We start from the raw sequence: 14,455 nt of genomic DNA, 5'->3' as shown, positions 1-14,455 counted from the left end.
GTATGGAATTAATGCATCTAGTCCACAAAGAATAAAAAAGCAACATTCAGAGACATCTCACAGTTAACTCAGAAAGCATACATGGTGTAGGGCAAAAGCAGTTTCTTTCATCAGCAAGGCTGGGTTTAAATCCTGACTCCATTGTTTGGTAGTGGCCGCTTCATCACTCTGCTTCATCACTCGGAGTCCCACCGTCTCATTAGTGAAAGGAAGATACTACCTTCCTTCAAAGGTTGCCGGGAGCACCAGAGATGGTGCTTACGAAGTACCCACCTGGTGAGAAAGCTCCTATGCATTACCTTATTTGACAGCAGAATGCTCTCTTGAGTTTTAGAACAAACTGGATCAAAATTTTCACTGCCTTCTTATAGAACTTAAAGCCACAAACTCTCACGCCCTACATATCTCATTTCTCAAAAAAATTTAGACTTACAAATGAAAATTTGAAAGCACTTTGCAAACAGCAAAACACTAAAATGCCAAAATAGGGAATTCTTCTCAAACTTGTTTTACTCCAAATTAAAAAAGAAAGCATCATGATAGATATGTTTCTTTAAGAAAGCCCTTGTTACTATGTTATCTACTCGCTTGATAACAGGACATTATGACAAACCTACCTGGCTAAATAACAGTGACAAACTACTGGTTTTCTTTCTATCTATCTTTCTTTGGTTCTGGGATGCTTACCCACTGAATTCCATCCCCAGCCCTATTTTTTGTTTTGTTTTGTTTTGTTTTGTTTTGTTTTGTTTTGTTTTGTTGAGACAAGATCTCATTAAGTCGCTTAAGGCCTTTACAAAGTTGCTGAGGCTGACCTTGAACTTGTGATAGTCCTGCCTCAGCCTCTCGAATTGCTGAGATTACAGGCATGTGCCACCTCGTCCAGCAAACCACTGATTGTCTTTGGCCACTTCAATTGGCCTCCATTTCTCCTAAGTCATAAGTCTTCCATAAGGAGTCAAGTGGAGCATGATGCCAATTTGTTATCTCTGAACATTTAGTATTCTTGGGCACCAACTACAATCAAGTCATATGGACAAAACCAAGATAAGTAAGAATCTGTGACAAAAGTGTCATTTAGGCACAAAGGCAAGTTATGCACCAACCCAATGTGGTCAGTTAAATAGGTTTTCAAGCAGCTCCTCAAATTCCCAGGCCTTTCAGTGGGCAGTGTTCTCTAAACAACAGTAATTACCTCCTGATATCTTCCCCTGGTCAAGCACTGTGCTGGAGAAGCAGCTGCCAGGGTCTAGAAGACATGACCCTTGGCTTCCACAAGTCCACAATGTGAAGTGGCAGATAAAACAAAGATGTAAATAAATGATGTCTGAGAACATGAAGAGCAACCACAAAGCTACACACAAAAGCATCTTCTTATTTTACAGTCACACCTCACATGGATGATATTTAATCAACTACTTCATGAGTAAGAGAGCTAATCCACACTATAAAGAGATCAAAGTAAGGCAAGTTGGTTTTCCCAGCTTCCTCCAGCTGATGTGGACCTGTAAGGACACTTAGAAAAGGTTGTATTTCACAAGAGTCTTTAAAGCTAGATATAGTTTCAGTAAGCAGAGAAGTCTTTCTATCCAGGAAAATCACTGTGAGAAAAGATGTAAAGAAAGGAACATGCAGGCCTGTCCTGGGGACAGGGATAAAGGAATATCCAAGTAGGGTCCTGTAAAGAAACAGAAGAGCAGATGGCCCAACGTGGCTGCTTAGATGAGAACTCTGGGAAGGGCACAGAAGTTACAGGGGAGTATAACGAAGGTAAATCACGGACAACAAACATGGTCCAAGAACCCTCAAATTAGATCAGATGACTGGGATGGGAAAACCGCACACAATGAAATTCATAATCATATGCCTTTTAATACTTCAAGAGTCATCAAGAAAGACAATGAAAGCAAAGGGGCGGGACATTGGCTCGAAAGGGAAAACACAAAACTTGTATCTATGAATGTGTAATTCCGAGGATGAATGACCAAAACTGCAAATGATCATTTTCAGTATGAAAAATCCCTCTCCATTCATGCTTTATTATAGAAACATAAACCAAAACATCCTCTTTTTAGTATCATGAAAACAGGGATATGATTCACGCACATGAAAATACCACTAAGGTTATCAATGATGATATAACTAAAAGCAGCAATACTTCCTAAGCCATTAGGCCCACTTGAACTGAGGAAATCACTCAAAGGAAGTGGTGGAAACCTCATGGTTTGAGGCATTTAGAATCAGACCACAAGGCACAATCCTGTGGCCTACTCTCCTCCACCTAAGTGCTACCACTAAGAAAAGAACTTCAGGTAAGCAACTGTGCCTAGGGAGACAAGGAGACCAGTCTAACTAAATCTGAGGAATGGCTGGGAAGATGAGGTTCTGATTCCTGATCTGAAGGCTGGTCACAAAAATGTGCCCAGTCTGAAGATGATTTCTTCTGCTATCAGTTAAAGCAGAGGATTAGGCAACATCATTCTAAAGAAATAAACAAAAAAATTTTTAAATTTCTCCATTACCAATAAAAAATAATCACAGAGCCAACCTTGTCACTTCTAGTAATTATTGGTGAGATTAAAAATAAATAAATAGAAATTTATTTTCATATACACACACACACACACACACACACACACACACACACAAAATGTTAAAGAATTACTTCATTAAATGAGGACAGGGACCTGTTAAATTCAGATGATCTGGAGATTTCTGAGTCAAACAAATACTTTGCAAAATGCCCCTCTGAGACTCAAAATGTTCTACTATGCAGCACAGGAAAGTGAGAGAGGCTGAACACTGGCATGCTGAAAAATTCCACAAACCCAGGAGGCCACAGGTTCTAAATGGTCTCTCCAAGTACACATCTGGATGCACTGAGGAGACAGCAATAGAAGGCCCAGGGAGTCACCAATTCAAGTTTATGGCATCCCAGTCCCAAGACCTTAGGACCAAACAGGCTTTCCAGGTTCACCAGGCAGAAAGTCCCTGGGAATAATAAACCCCAATTAATTAATATACCTCACTGTGACCAAAAAGAGAAAGTTTTCTCAGAAGTATCACAAAGCTGACCATATGGTGGAATGAAAGAACTAGAACTAAAACTACAAATCTATTCACCAATTTATTGCCTTTGCACTTTGGTTCCCCAGAACCCACAAGGACATTTGGCTGTTCGGATTCACTAGGCAAAATGAACGTTGTCATGACGATCATGACATGCCAATCATTAGCGTTGTCCATGATGATCATGCTGTATTCAATTTCTTCTGCTATTGGTTACCATAATACTTCCTTTTATATCAAAAAAGAACATTCAACGAAGGTAGACGAGATTCTTTCCAATCTTTCTGACATTGTAAAACAGTCATCTTCTTTACCTTCGCCACCAGAACAAACCCCCATTATGATCCTTTAGTATTCTCATCCAAATCCATATTTTCTTTAGCCCTAATCCCAATTACTAAAAATTTTTATCTAGTCATAAATCACCTCACATACATTTTGTTGGAGATATTTATTTAGATGAAAACAGACAATAACTGCTTCTATCCTCTCAGTCGCAGAAAAGCACGTACTGCTCTCAAACAACAAAAGTTAAAGATTATGAATAAAAGGAATGTCTATTTGCTCATGTTATAATAAAGGAATAACTAGAGTCTTGCATTGAGAAGAATCAGCTCATTCTTGACCTAGCATCCTATTTATCTTTCTATTCTCAAAGCTAATTGCTTATATAAGCATGCCAATTTGCCTTGATTATAGGATTCTTAATAAATGAATGTTGTTTACATTTCACAAGTGTATTTGAATTTCACTCCAGGAAGCCAAGCTCATCAAGTCTTTGTAAGTGGTAAAACCAGAGATCAAAGCAAAAGGCCTACATTGAACCAACAAACAATTAAGCTTGAGAATAGAGGCCCAAACAAAAAATACAATAGATTTTTTGCTAGTTCTACCCCAACAGTACACCTCAGGGTCACTGCTCAATCTTATATCATAATACATAAAACTTTCACTAAAATTTCTCTTTTCAGTAATTTGATGGTCATTTCTTAAACAGTTCAATCTGTCTACTATTCAACAGGCTTTTCTTTTTTTCTTCTATTTTTCTCATCTTGCTTCTTCTGTTCGAATCAAGTATCTTCAGTTTTCTTTAACTCTCCTATTCTTAATTGTACCTAATTTTTGTCTTTTTTTTTTTTCTTTTCAGTATTGAAGGTTGAACCCAGAGGTCTTTAACACTGAGCAAAGTTCCCCAGCTCTTTTTTTTTTTTTTTTTTTGAGACAGGATCTCTATAAGAAGCTGACTTCCAACTTGTAATCCCCCTGCCTCAATCTCTTTTTTTGGTACTGAACAGAGCAGCACTGAACCACTGAGCCACACCTTATTACATTTTTATTTTTTTATTTTGAGATAGCTGCTGAGTCTGGCTTTGAAGTTGCAATCCTCCTGCCTCAGCCTCCCAAGCTCCTTAGATTACAGGTGTGCACTGTAATCTCATTTCTTAAACACCACCTTACCCTTAACACTCATCATCTTTTTCATGGTTTTAATTTGTATGCTTAGGGAAAACACTCCTCTAGCACAGTGGATCTCAACTGGGACTGTACATTCAAATCTCATAGAACGCTTCTTAAACCCAATACCTAGGTCACGTCCCCAATTTATCAGAATTTCTGCAAGTAAGATCCAGGCATCACTACTTTAAGAGGCTCCCCAGGTGATATCCATGCACAGCCAAGTTGAGAAAATACTGCTTTACCTTATCAATCTCTTCTTTATCCTACCTTAAATAAGGTGTTCTACCAAACTTCCATTAAAAAAAAAAAAAAAAGAACAAGGAAAGGAAGTCAGGTTCCTGAGCAAATCCTGAATCAAGACTTGAAACCAGTGAGATTATTTTCTGGCACCATCAGTCACATTTTAGTGTCCTAGAACCAGTCACATGACCAAATATGTGAACAATGATGTCTTTCCCAAAGCCAACAAGTTTAAGATAAACCAGGTCATAGGTTCCATCCACCAGAGAGAAGTCAGTCGAGATGACTTTTGAAGATCTAAGGTCTAAGCTCCTTGAGGTTTTCAGCTTCTTGACAATGGATGACAGGGGCTCAAGAATGCAACAGACTTCTTCAGCAAAGAAAAAAGTGGACTAAGAGTAAACTATTTCTACAGGTGAAGTAGGGGTCACTAAGCCAATTACAGGCTACATAAGAACACTGAAGATATTGGAGGATCACAGACACTAAAAAAAAAAATGGTCCCAGAAACTGTACAACTCATGATAAGGTACCCACCTGTCAGCATTAGTTAATGGCCATGTTTTTATTTTTTTAAGGGTGTGAAAATAATGTATTCCTCTGCATCAAATACCATTATACCACCAAGTAGGGACTAGCTATTTCCAAATTTAAGAATTCCCAGCTGTTCCACTCCACATCTGTGATTCACAGTCTGTGAGGCAGTTCTCCAGCTACCAGTTCTTTCATGGACATTACTTCCAAAACATATCAGTTGGAACTGCATAGTCCTTGGCTTTATCTTGAAAGTCAGGGTTCTGGAGAAGAGAACAGGGTGACTGGGGAGGGAAAAGATGATCTCCCCACAGTATGGACAGAATTTCAAAGGGAAGACCAGGGATGAGTTATCTCTGTCCCCAGTGTTCAAGTAGGTAAAAGCTAAGATGGTGCATAAATTCTCTCTATAGGAACGTACCTCCTGTCATTAGGAGGGGAATGTTTCCATAAAAAGCCACTCTAACAGGGCCTCTGTCAAGTAGCTGTATAGCCTGTAATTCACCTTTCCTCCTAAGCTCTTGTTTCTGAAAGCATTCCACGTACCAGTGCCCTCTTGCAAAGGAGAGACAGTCATCTAATCAGTGCTTCTTGTCTTCACAACCTTTTTGACATCTATGACATCTTAAATATGAGACCCAGGGAGCCACCTCACCTTGTCCTTATCCCCCAAGTCCTGAGTATGAACACAAGAGCACAGTTCCTTAAGACCAAGTCCTTCAGGCAACAGTTCTTGTAAAAATAAATGAATTCCTAAAACAAACATGAGCCTACACTCACTTATTTTTTCTTTGTGCCCAAGAGAGACCTACACAAAAAGCTTCCCCACTCTCAGGTGCTACAGTTCCATGTCCACACCTACAGCTGCTGCCTTACCTCTCGAGGGGAGCAGCTTTCAAGCTGATAATGCACTTGCTGTATCTTGGGGTGGGAAGTGCCTTCCTGTCACCAGCATTTTTTACACAGCTCAAAACAACTCAAACAGAGGACTTACTATGCATTTTTTTTTTGACAACTCTAAATGTTAAATATTTCTCCTTATGCCAATGTGGTTTTCGGTCACTGACCCTAGGGATTCTACTCTCTAGATCATATGGAACATAGCTGCACATGTCCACATAAAAGGGCAACGGAACGCCAAGTCAGCTGAAGGATCACAAGTGTTATTGTGTTCTACAAATTCTACAATTCCAAGTGCTATGATTTCTGTCAGCTCACAACTATCCTAACAGTTGTGCTAAATTTAATTCCTATTCACAAGTAAAGAAAGCCAAAAACCAGGGAAAGAGTTCAGCTTGCTAAAACTGGTACAGATGATTCTAGAAACTAGGTCTCCTGCTTCCCAGACCAATGCTCTTTGCTAAATGAGAACTCACAGGTAAAAATAATTCTTATCCCATGAGAATTTAAGAGCATGCATACCTTTTCCCCCCAAATTTCATCAGAGAATACCCTTTGATCAATCAACTGCTTAATATACCCAAATATATTTTCAGTTTTTATTGGTTTATTAGAAGGAAAAATGCATGCTGCTGTTGATGATATGTGTAATAACTGCAAGCACCTATTCACAGCTCAAGGAGTTAACTGCCCAGGGTGAAACTGTAATAGTTCAAAGTGACAACACTCTGCCCCCTTCCACACTCTCTTTCCCTCACAACAGGGGAAAGGATGTGAGAAAACAAATCAACAGCATGTGATGGCCTCACTACATTCCCACAGATCCATCTGCTCAACAGATCTCAGGGCAAATACTCTCCTTGGAAGTGGTAGAAAGGGAAGGACACTTTGCAACGGGAAACAAACTTGGATGTTACAACTTGACCTTCCTTGTCCCTTTCATAGGTAACTACATTTGAAGGGTACACATTCCAATGACAGGTTTGCTCTTCCCTCTGGTTTGCAAAACCTAAGCTTTCTAGCCAAGGTGTTTCAAACCTGCCTTGAAAAGAAAAACTCTGAAACACATCCATTTGCATGCCTGAAAATAGAAGAGTATAGCACAGATGGCCAAAAGGTCCAACATCTAAAGAGAAACATTAGTGCACCTTACTTTTGGTCACTTCTGAGAAATTTCTGCCAGTGTTATATATTCTGAAACTTGCATTTACCAGATTTTAAAACTTTTTTACTGCTAGTCCTAGGCCCTTTTACTTATTTATTTGCAAATATAGGTTTAAGAAAGCATAATATAATGAGAAAGCCTGGAGAAAGAGAAACAGAGATCCAAATCTGGGTTAAAATTCCAGATTGGTTATTTAATAACTATATGACTTGGGGCAATTTAGGCAATTGTCTTTAGGCATCTATAATATTGCTGATGGTTGGAGTTTCTGTGAGGATTATACAAGAACAGGTGAGCACAGGGTAATATCATAGGCATTCAGAAAGTATTCCTATTCCCTCCTAATGCAAAGTGAGTGTTCAATCTCAAGATAAACTGAAAAGAAAATTGAATCAAATTAATCAGATATCAAAGCAGTTCTCAATATCAAACATAGCAGTGCCCTAAAACGTTACTTTCTAATCTTTTCATATCTGATATTATAAAGATATACAGCAACTAAAACATAGGACTTAAAATGATCCCTTTCTCTGAAGTTCAAAGAAACAATCCTTAGGACAGTTCTTTGACAAAGGCATTGGAGGACTTATATTTTACGTTGTAAACTGACTGCAAGTCAAAAATCAGTGAACAGTATCATGGAGTGTCTAATGTTTAAAAAAAAAAAAAAAGGTATTCCTGGATAAAGATCCTCAGTTTTTCATGACATGCACTAAGAATCACCTTAATAACATCAACTTTGAAAATCAAGAAGGATGGATTTGTGTGTGTGAGAGCCCAACAATTAGACAATGTTTAAGAAATATAATGGAGACCCACATGGATATTTAATCATAAATGTGTGATACTCAAAAAAAAAAAAATACAGGCCAAAGTTACCTACAAAATATATCCCCTAAAAGAACAAAGATGAAAGTAAATAACTGAACTCATATATTTGAAACATTTCCATTGAAAAGTGTAACAAACACTGAACCTGTATGGGAGTAGTGTATATATGCATGCAAAGATATATCACCTTACAGGTGTACCTGAAAGGTAGGTACAAAGATGCAAATGGTTAAATACATTAAGTAATATTTTCTCTTAAATATAAGTTTTTTAACTATTATAATAATGCTGAACATAAGCTTAGAGAGGAGAGATTCTCTTTAGGAGGATTAAACTTCTAAGATGTAGATCCACTTTTTACCAGTAATTATTCACAAAAAGTTTTTTTTTAAAGGGAGAGAGAGAATTTTTTAATATTTATTTTTTAGTTTTCAGTGGATACAACATTTTTATTTTTATATGTTGCTGAGGATGGAACCCAGCGCCCCACGGCATGCCAAGCAACCTCGCTACAGCTTGAGCCACATTCCCAACCCAAGTTTACCCCTCTGTTGATCTTAATTCAGTCTTTTGCCTTGTTATCTCTTCTTTCCATTCATATGCACTAATTTTTTGGATGTATACAATTCAACCTATGCAAACTGATGATGGGAGGGGTTACAGTCATTGAGTAAGTTTGGACTCTTAGAGAGTTCCTGCAAAGAAATAAGATGAACCACTGTCAAGATAATTTAACTTTAAAAAAAAAAAAAAAAAAAAGCACTGTCATATTAAGTTTTATTTACTTTTCCCCAAGGGTTTAAATACTATAGAGCTGGAGGTTGGGAAGAACTATTTCCCTAACCCGAAAGGGCTCGTTAATACTGAAGTAAATCAAACTAACAAAGAGGTGCTTGTACACTTTTCTATACAGTATTACCTCTAGTTTCCCTCCCACAACCCATAAATGATCTGTATAAGAAATAAAACTGATGTCATTAACACCAACATAACTCCTGTTGTCTAAGGATAGAGAATTCCTCCACATATTATATGCTTTACAATCTGCCATCTAAAACTTCTCATTCAATCTTGATCTCCAGACTCAAATGCTTTCAATTGATTTTTCAAGCAATTCAAAAAAGAAAAGCAAAGTTAAGAACACAGTATATACAACTTCAGGGGAAAAAAAAGACAAGAAATATCATCTACACATGGCACTAGATAATTTGGGAGGGTTTTCTTTGACTCTGCTCATAGATTTTCCCAAGAGGAAGTAGAACTCAGTTGGAAGAGTTCAAATGTGTCCCTAACAGGGTCCCCACGCTGAGAAAGTTTTGTTTGTGTTCAAAAAAGTTCAGCCTGGTATTTTTGGATTTTGTTTTTAGTTTGAGAGGCTCAAAATATTGTAAACAACTTTAAAAAGAACTGCATCCAGTAACTGTGAGAGACATAGCAGAATAAAAGCAACCACAATAATCAACAATGGCCCCATGGAGCTTGTGACGTACAGTCATAAAAGTCTACATATTAACTTTGTGACTGCTAGACTTAACAGGAAAACAAATCCACCATGTTAATGAAGGGACATCATTTTTCTAAAGATTAATTCATACCATGTGTTATTAATCAACAGAGTAACTGAAAACTCATGCAAAAAAATGCTATTCCAGTTGAGCAGAACTTAATTGCATTATTGTTATTATGGCTGCTGCACTGGTTTCCCTGTGTCACTGGCTCCTCCGCTCCACGTACTCATACACAGCACCACAGCATGGAGGGAAAAAGCAAGAAGTTAAAATCACGTCTAGGAACGGTTTGAAGAAAAACGTTTGTCTCTGGAAAGACGGGTCAAGTATGTACCCAGGCTGCCTTGAGAAGTAATTAAGCCTAGGCTGTTTCGTTTCAGAGTGTCCCATCTTGCACAACGTGGAAGCAGCTGTGGGAGATCACAGACGTTGCAAAGTAAGACAGGCAACATCATCTAGCTCCTCCACTGAAACACCAGTTTCCAGGTGGCCTGAAAAAGCTCATAGCCTCTGCTATCCCAGCAAGCACAAAGCTAACCTGCCATCCCCATGCCAAACTAAGAACCTTTTCAAGTCCTGAAGAAATGGAATTTAAATGTCCCAGCCACCGTTCAAAACATTTGAAAACTGGTTTTTGATCTGGGACTCCAGTCACTCCCCAAAATTGTTAGGCTACATGCCTCAAAACCTGCAGATAGTCACAGACGTTGACTGCCCTAATTACAAGTTCCTCTTGCTGCCTAATGTTGTCAGGTTTGGGGATAACCAGTTAGGAAAAGGGAAGTGTACAAGTGTGAGGAATAGGAATGCGTCCCGTCTTGCTCGTTTCCTTCCCAACATCCCTTAAAAAGAGGCTGAGCACTAAAACTGTTGGTCTGGGGACCAACTACATCTCAGACCCCGACTGAGCAAGGGAAAAGTCACCACTCCCGCTAGAACTCACAGCAGGATAGTCTCTGACTGGGAAGGGCCCAGAAACTTAGTCCCAGTAGAAAAGAGAGAAAGAAGGGAATTTTCAGAGTCTTGGATATGAGAAGCTGGGAGAAGAGGGGCGGGGGTCGCCCGTGTAGTCAGAACAGCTCTCAAAATGCCGCTGCAAAATTGCACGTTTTTTATGTGATTTAAGACTAAAAAGAACACACTGAGATTCTCCCCCGCCTGGGCTTCAGATGCCGCCTCCCGGCTTAGGGACCGGGGCATCCCACTGCTGCAGGTCTCCTCCTCTTTCCCTTTCGGGGGAGCTACAGCTCTGCCAAACCACAACGTCCGCCCTCCAAGTTCGCCTTCGCTTACCGCCGGACTCAGCGCCTGCGGCCAGCCACCTGCGCCCATCTGCCAGGGACCCCACAGGCCCAGGGTTGGGCGCCCGAAGTGTAGTTCGCATGGGGATCAAGGTTTACGGGGTTTTTGTTTTTAAAACAAAAAGCCTTAGCGGCTCATCGCCCCCTCCTCCCGGGCCCGCGCTACCTTCCCTCCCCACACTCGCAGTACCACCCCGACACACGCGTTGCGAGGTGCCTCTCCCGCCAGACAATGGGTTCGGGGCTGGCCCGGCAGCCCGCTCCGAGCCCCTATCCCCAACCCGGCACCACAAGAGGTCTGAACGTGAGGTACTCGAGGGGGAGGGAGGCAAGAAGCAAGGCGGGGAAACCACAATGGAGAAGGTGAAAGCCTCCCCCTTGGGACAGGAGTCTTGCTCCCCGCGCGGAGCGAAGGGGAGGGGGCGGAGGTCAGCTGCGCCGCCTGGCCGGGGGCCCGGGTCCCCGCGCCCCGCAGCCGACGCGCACTCACCAGCACGATGGCAAATCGCTCCTCCAGTTCACCTGGCTCGGGCATCGGCAGCTTCAAAGGCACGTTGTGCGCTCTGAAATCGGTCTGCTGAGAATCCATGCTCCCTGCGTTGCCCATGTCGGCTGCGCGCTGGAGTCAGGGGTTGCTCCGGGCCCCTCGCTCCCGTGTCGGAAATCACAACAGCTCCCGGCGGTCGACTCTCGCCCGCTGGCGGACCTGCCCTGCTCCCCGCCCTCCGCCGCGCCCCGGCGACTGTGCAGCGCACGCCTCTCCTAGCAGCGCTCCAAGCCCAGCCGCCCCCCGGCCTCCCTCATGCTCTCCGCCGCCCCAGCGCGGCCCCGGCCTCTTTTCCACAGGAGGGGTCGTCAGGGCGCCGGGCGCCTATGTGCATGTTGCTCCGCTAGCACACCGCCCCCTGCCAGCGATCGCGGTCAGCGGGCGCGTGCTCCCTCCTACTCGATCTCCCGCCGGGGCCGCGGCCGCAGCTGACACTTCCAGACCCCAGCCGGCCACCCCAAAGCCCGTTCAACGAACACCTCAGGCAGACAAATGCGGCCCCGCTCTCGCCGACACAATGCCCCCTCTCGTCGGCCCCCGCCCCCGGCCCAGCTCCGCCCACCGGCCCCGCAGACTGCCGGGACGAGTAGTTTCTGCCCTAACTGTCCGGACGCAGAAACCACGCCCACTCTGAAGGGCCGCGCTGGGTTGGGACTGTTCGCAGCAAAAGCAAGCTAGACGCCTCTGGAGATGGTTTATGTCACTCTTGATCTCCCACACCCCAACAGTAGAAATTAATACCTCCGGCACCTCGTATCTGACCCTTAGGCACGTTTGACAAGTAGATGAATGAATCCAGTCAATGGGTGAATGCAGGCATCCTGATTTAAATTCAGAAGATCTTTACTATTGGAAAGCATCTAGTTGAAGAAGGGACTTCTAAAGTATTTCCTACGTTATTTAATAAACTGGGAGAGGGACCATGGGTGCCTTTGTGTTCTTTTTTTCTTCATATATGCCGTTATATGTTATTTAATGTGACTGAAATGTTTTATACAGAAATATATCATTTATGATATATGTATTTAGATCCTAGGAATTGAGTAAGAAAGATTCAATTCTACTAAAAAACAAGCACTCATAGCTGGGTGCTGTGCCGCACTCCTGTAATCCCAGCGACTCAGTAGGCTGAGACAGAAAAATCACCAGTCTCGACAACTTAAAGATACCCTGTCTAAAAAATAAAATAAATATATAAAAGTGGCTGGGGATGTAGCTCAGTAGTAGTAATAATAAAACTCACCTGTCAAACACCTATTATGCTCTTATGTATGAGTTACTCTTTTCCATGGGAGGTGGGGGAGAGTGTTGCCCATAGTCTGCAATGCCTCCCAGTCTAGTAAAGAAGAAATTTTATACAAATAACCATATTTTCTATGAGATGGATAGAATGACAGTATCTTGGGAGGCAACTCTTATTCCTCCAAAGCAGGCTTGTGCCAGGTATTTTACAGAAAAGTCTGGGCCCAAGCCTGTCCAATAGTAAAGATCAGACGATTATTACCCATTATGAACCCTTGGAAATAGAAACAACCTTACCAGGTACCCGTGTAGTAGAATTCAAGGGCATCCACCTGATTTACTTGTGGCAGAATTCCTGCATTTAGTTCTTTCATAGGGTAAGGTGGTGTTTCTTAACCCTTGTTTATTAGACTCACTTAGGGGAGCTTTTTGTTAAAACTACACACACGTTGGTCCCTGCATATATACCAGAATCTCCCTAAGCAGGAGCAAGTATATTTTTAACAGGGTCACTCTAGTAATTCTGATGTGCATTTATCATTGTTATTCCCATGATTAGGAGGAAGTGCATCTAGATGAGGTAATTACCACAATTCAGTCACCAAGGACCACATTTCATTTGGCTTTATAAACTCCAAGATAGATTGAGCATAGTAGATGCTCAATGACTTGTTGAAGTAACAGGAGACTTTCACCAAAAACGTAGAGAGCAGATACCCACAAATATATTGCATATGTATCCTAATAAATAAACCACTTCTAGACTGTTTTAAAAGGGGAGAGACTATAAAATTCTGAATAAATGCAATCTGTATTTCTAAAGTGAGACTCTATCAAAGTTAGTGACAGCTGCCACTGATCTAAGAGTAAACAGATACAGATACACGAAACTAATGAAAATGAGTGAGAAAGAAAGCAGCTAGTTAGATCAGGTGAGACATTTTTAACCCACGAATGTATTAATTTTACTGTAATAATTGGGTCTGAATGACAGAAAATAAGCCCACCCAGAGAATTGCCCGTCTGGGCACAAAGTCTGGAATTCTTTTCTGTAGTCAAGAAAGCCTTTTTATTACATTTATGGCTCCCTCTGGTCATATTTCTGCCAGTAACCAAGACCTTTTTCTCCCCTTCAGTCTTATCACATCTAATTTCTCTTATAATCTCACACTTTGAGAGAAGCCAAGGACAAAGTGTGCAAACTCATGAACCAAAAGTACTTTTTGGCCATTTCAAGTTTTGCCTTCTCTAATATTTGATTGTTATTTATAACTATTATTAAGAGTAGAAATAAACATTCCATAGGATTTTGAAATTCTGAGGGAATTAATCAACATATCAGGAAAATTTTTGTTTGGGTGTGAGCACAATGACAAAGAAAGGGGAAGACATTTCTATTACTTAGACAGTAGCACTTGTCATCCCCACAAAATTAAAGTCAGGCAATCATTTTAAACTACATATGCCATTTTCTGACCACTAATATATATGATTTATTAGGGCCAATGTTGTAAAATATGGAAAAAATAAATTGTCTTTTGAAACTGTCTATTCAGAGTTGGAGATGTGATAGTTGATAGAGTTCTTGCCTAGAGGAGACAAAGCCCTAGGTTCAATTCCCAGCACCACCAAGAAAAAAAACAAAAATCTACTCAACTGA

At 41.2% G+C, this 14,455-nt stretch overlaps 1 protein-coding gene across 10 annotated transcripts in view; it reads right to left on the bottom strand.

Annotated features, from left to right (window-relative positions):
• Nucleotides 1-12,104, bottom strand: part of FMNL2 (formin like 2) — a 303,439-nt gene extending 291,335 nt beyond the window's left edge. For all 10 annotated transcript variants that reach the window (XM_081261219.1, XM_081261221.1, XM_081261223.1 and 7 more), the window contains exon 1: nt 11,497-12,104. In XM_081261219.1, the coding sequence (XP_081117345.1) occupies nt 11,497-11,613 (117 nt within the window). In that variant the 5' untranslated portion in view covers nt 11,614-12,104. The remainder of the gene's footprint in view (nt 1-11,496) is intronic.
• Between the last annotated feature and the right edge of the window lie 2,351 nt (nt 12,105-14,455).

Source organism: Spermophilus citellus (genome assembly GCF_964194105.1).
Source record: "Spermophilus citellus genome assembly, chromosome: 11".
NCBI classification, from domain to species: domain Eukaryota; kingdom Metazoa; phylum Chordata; class Mammalia; order Rodentia; family Sciuridae; genus Spermophilus; species Spermophilus citellus.
The sequence above is the reverse complement of the archived record's forward strand: the minus strand, read 5'-3'. Positions and strand labels throughout refer to the sequence as shown.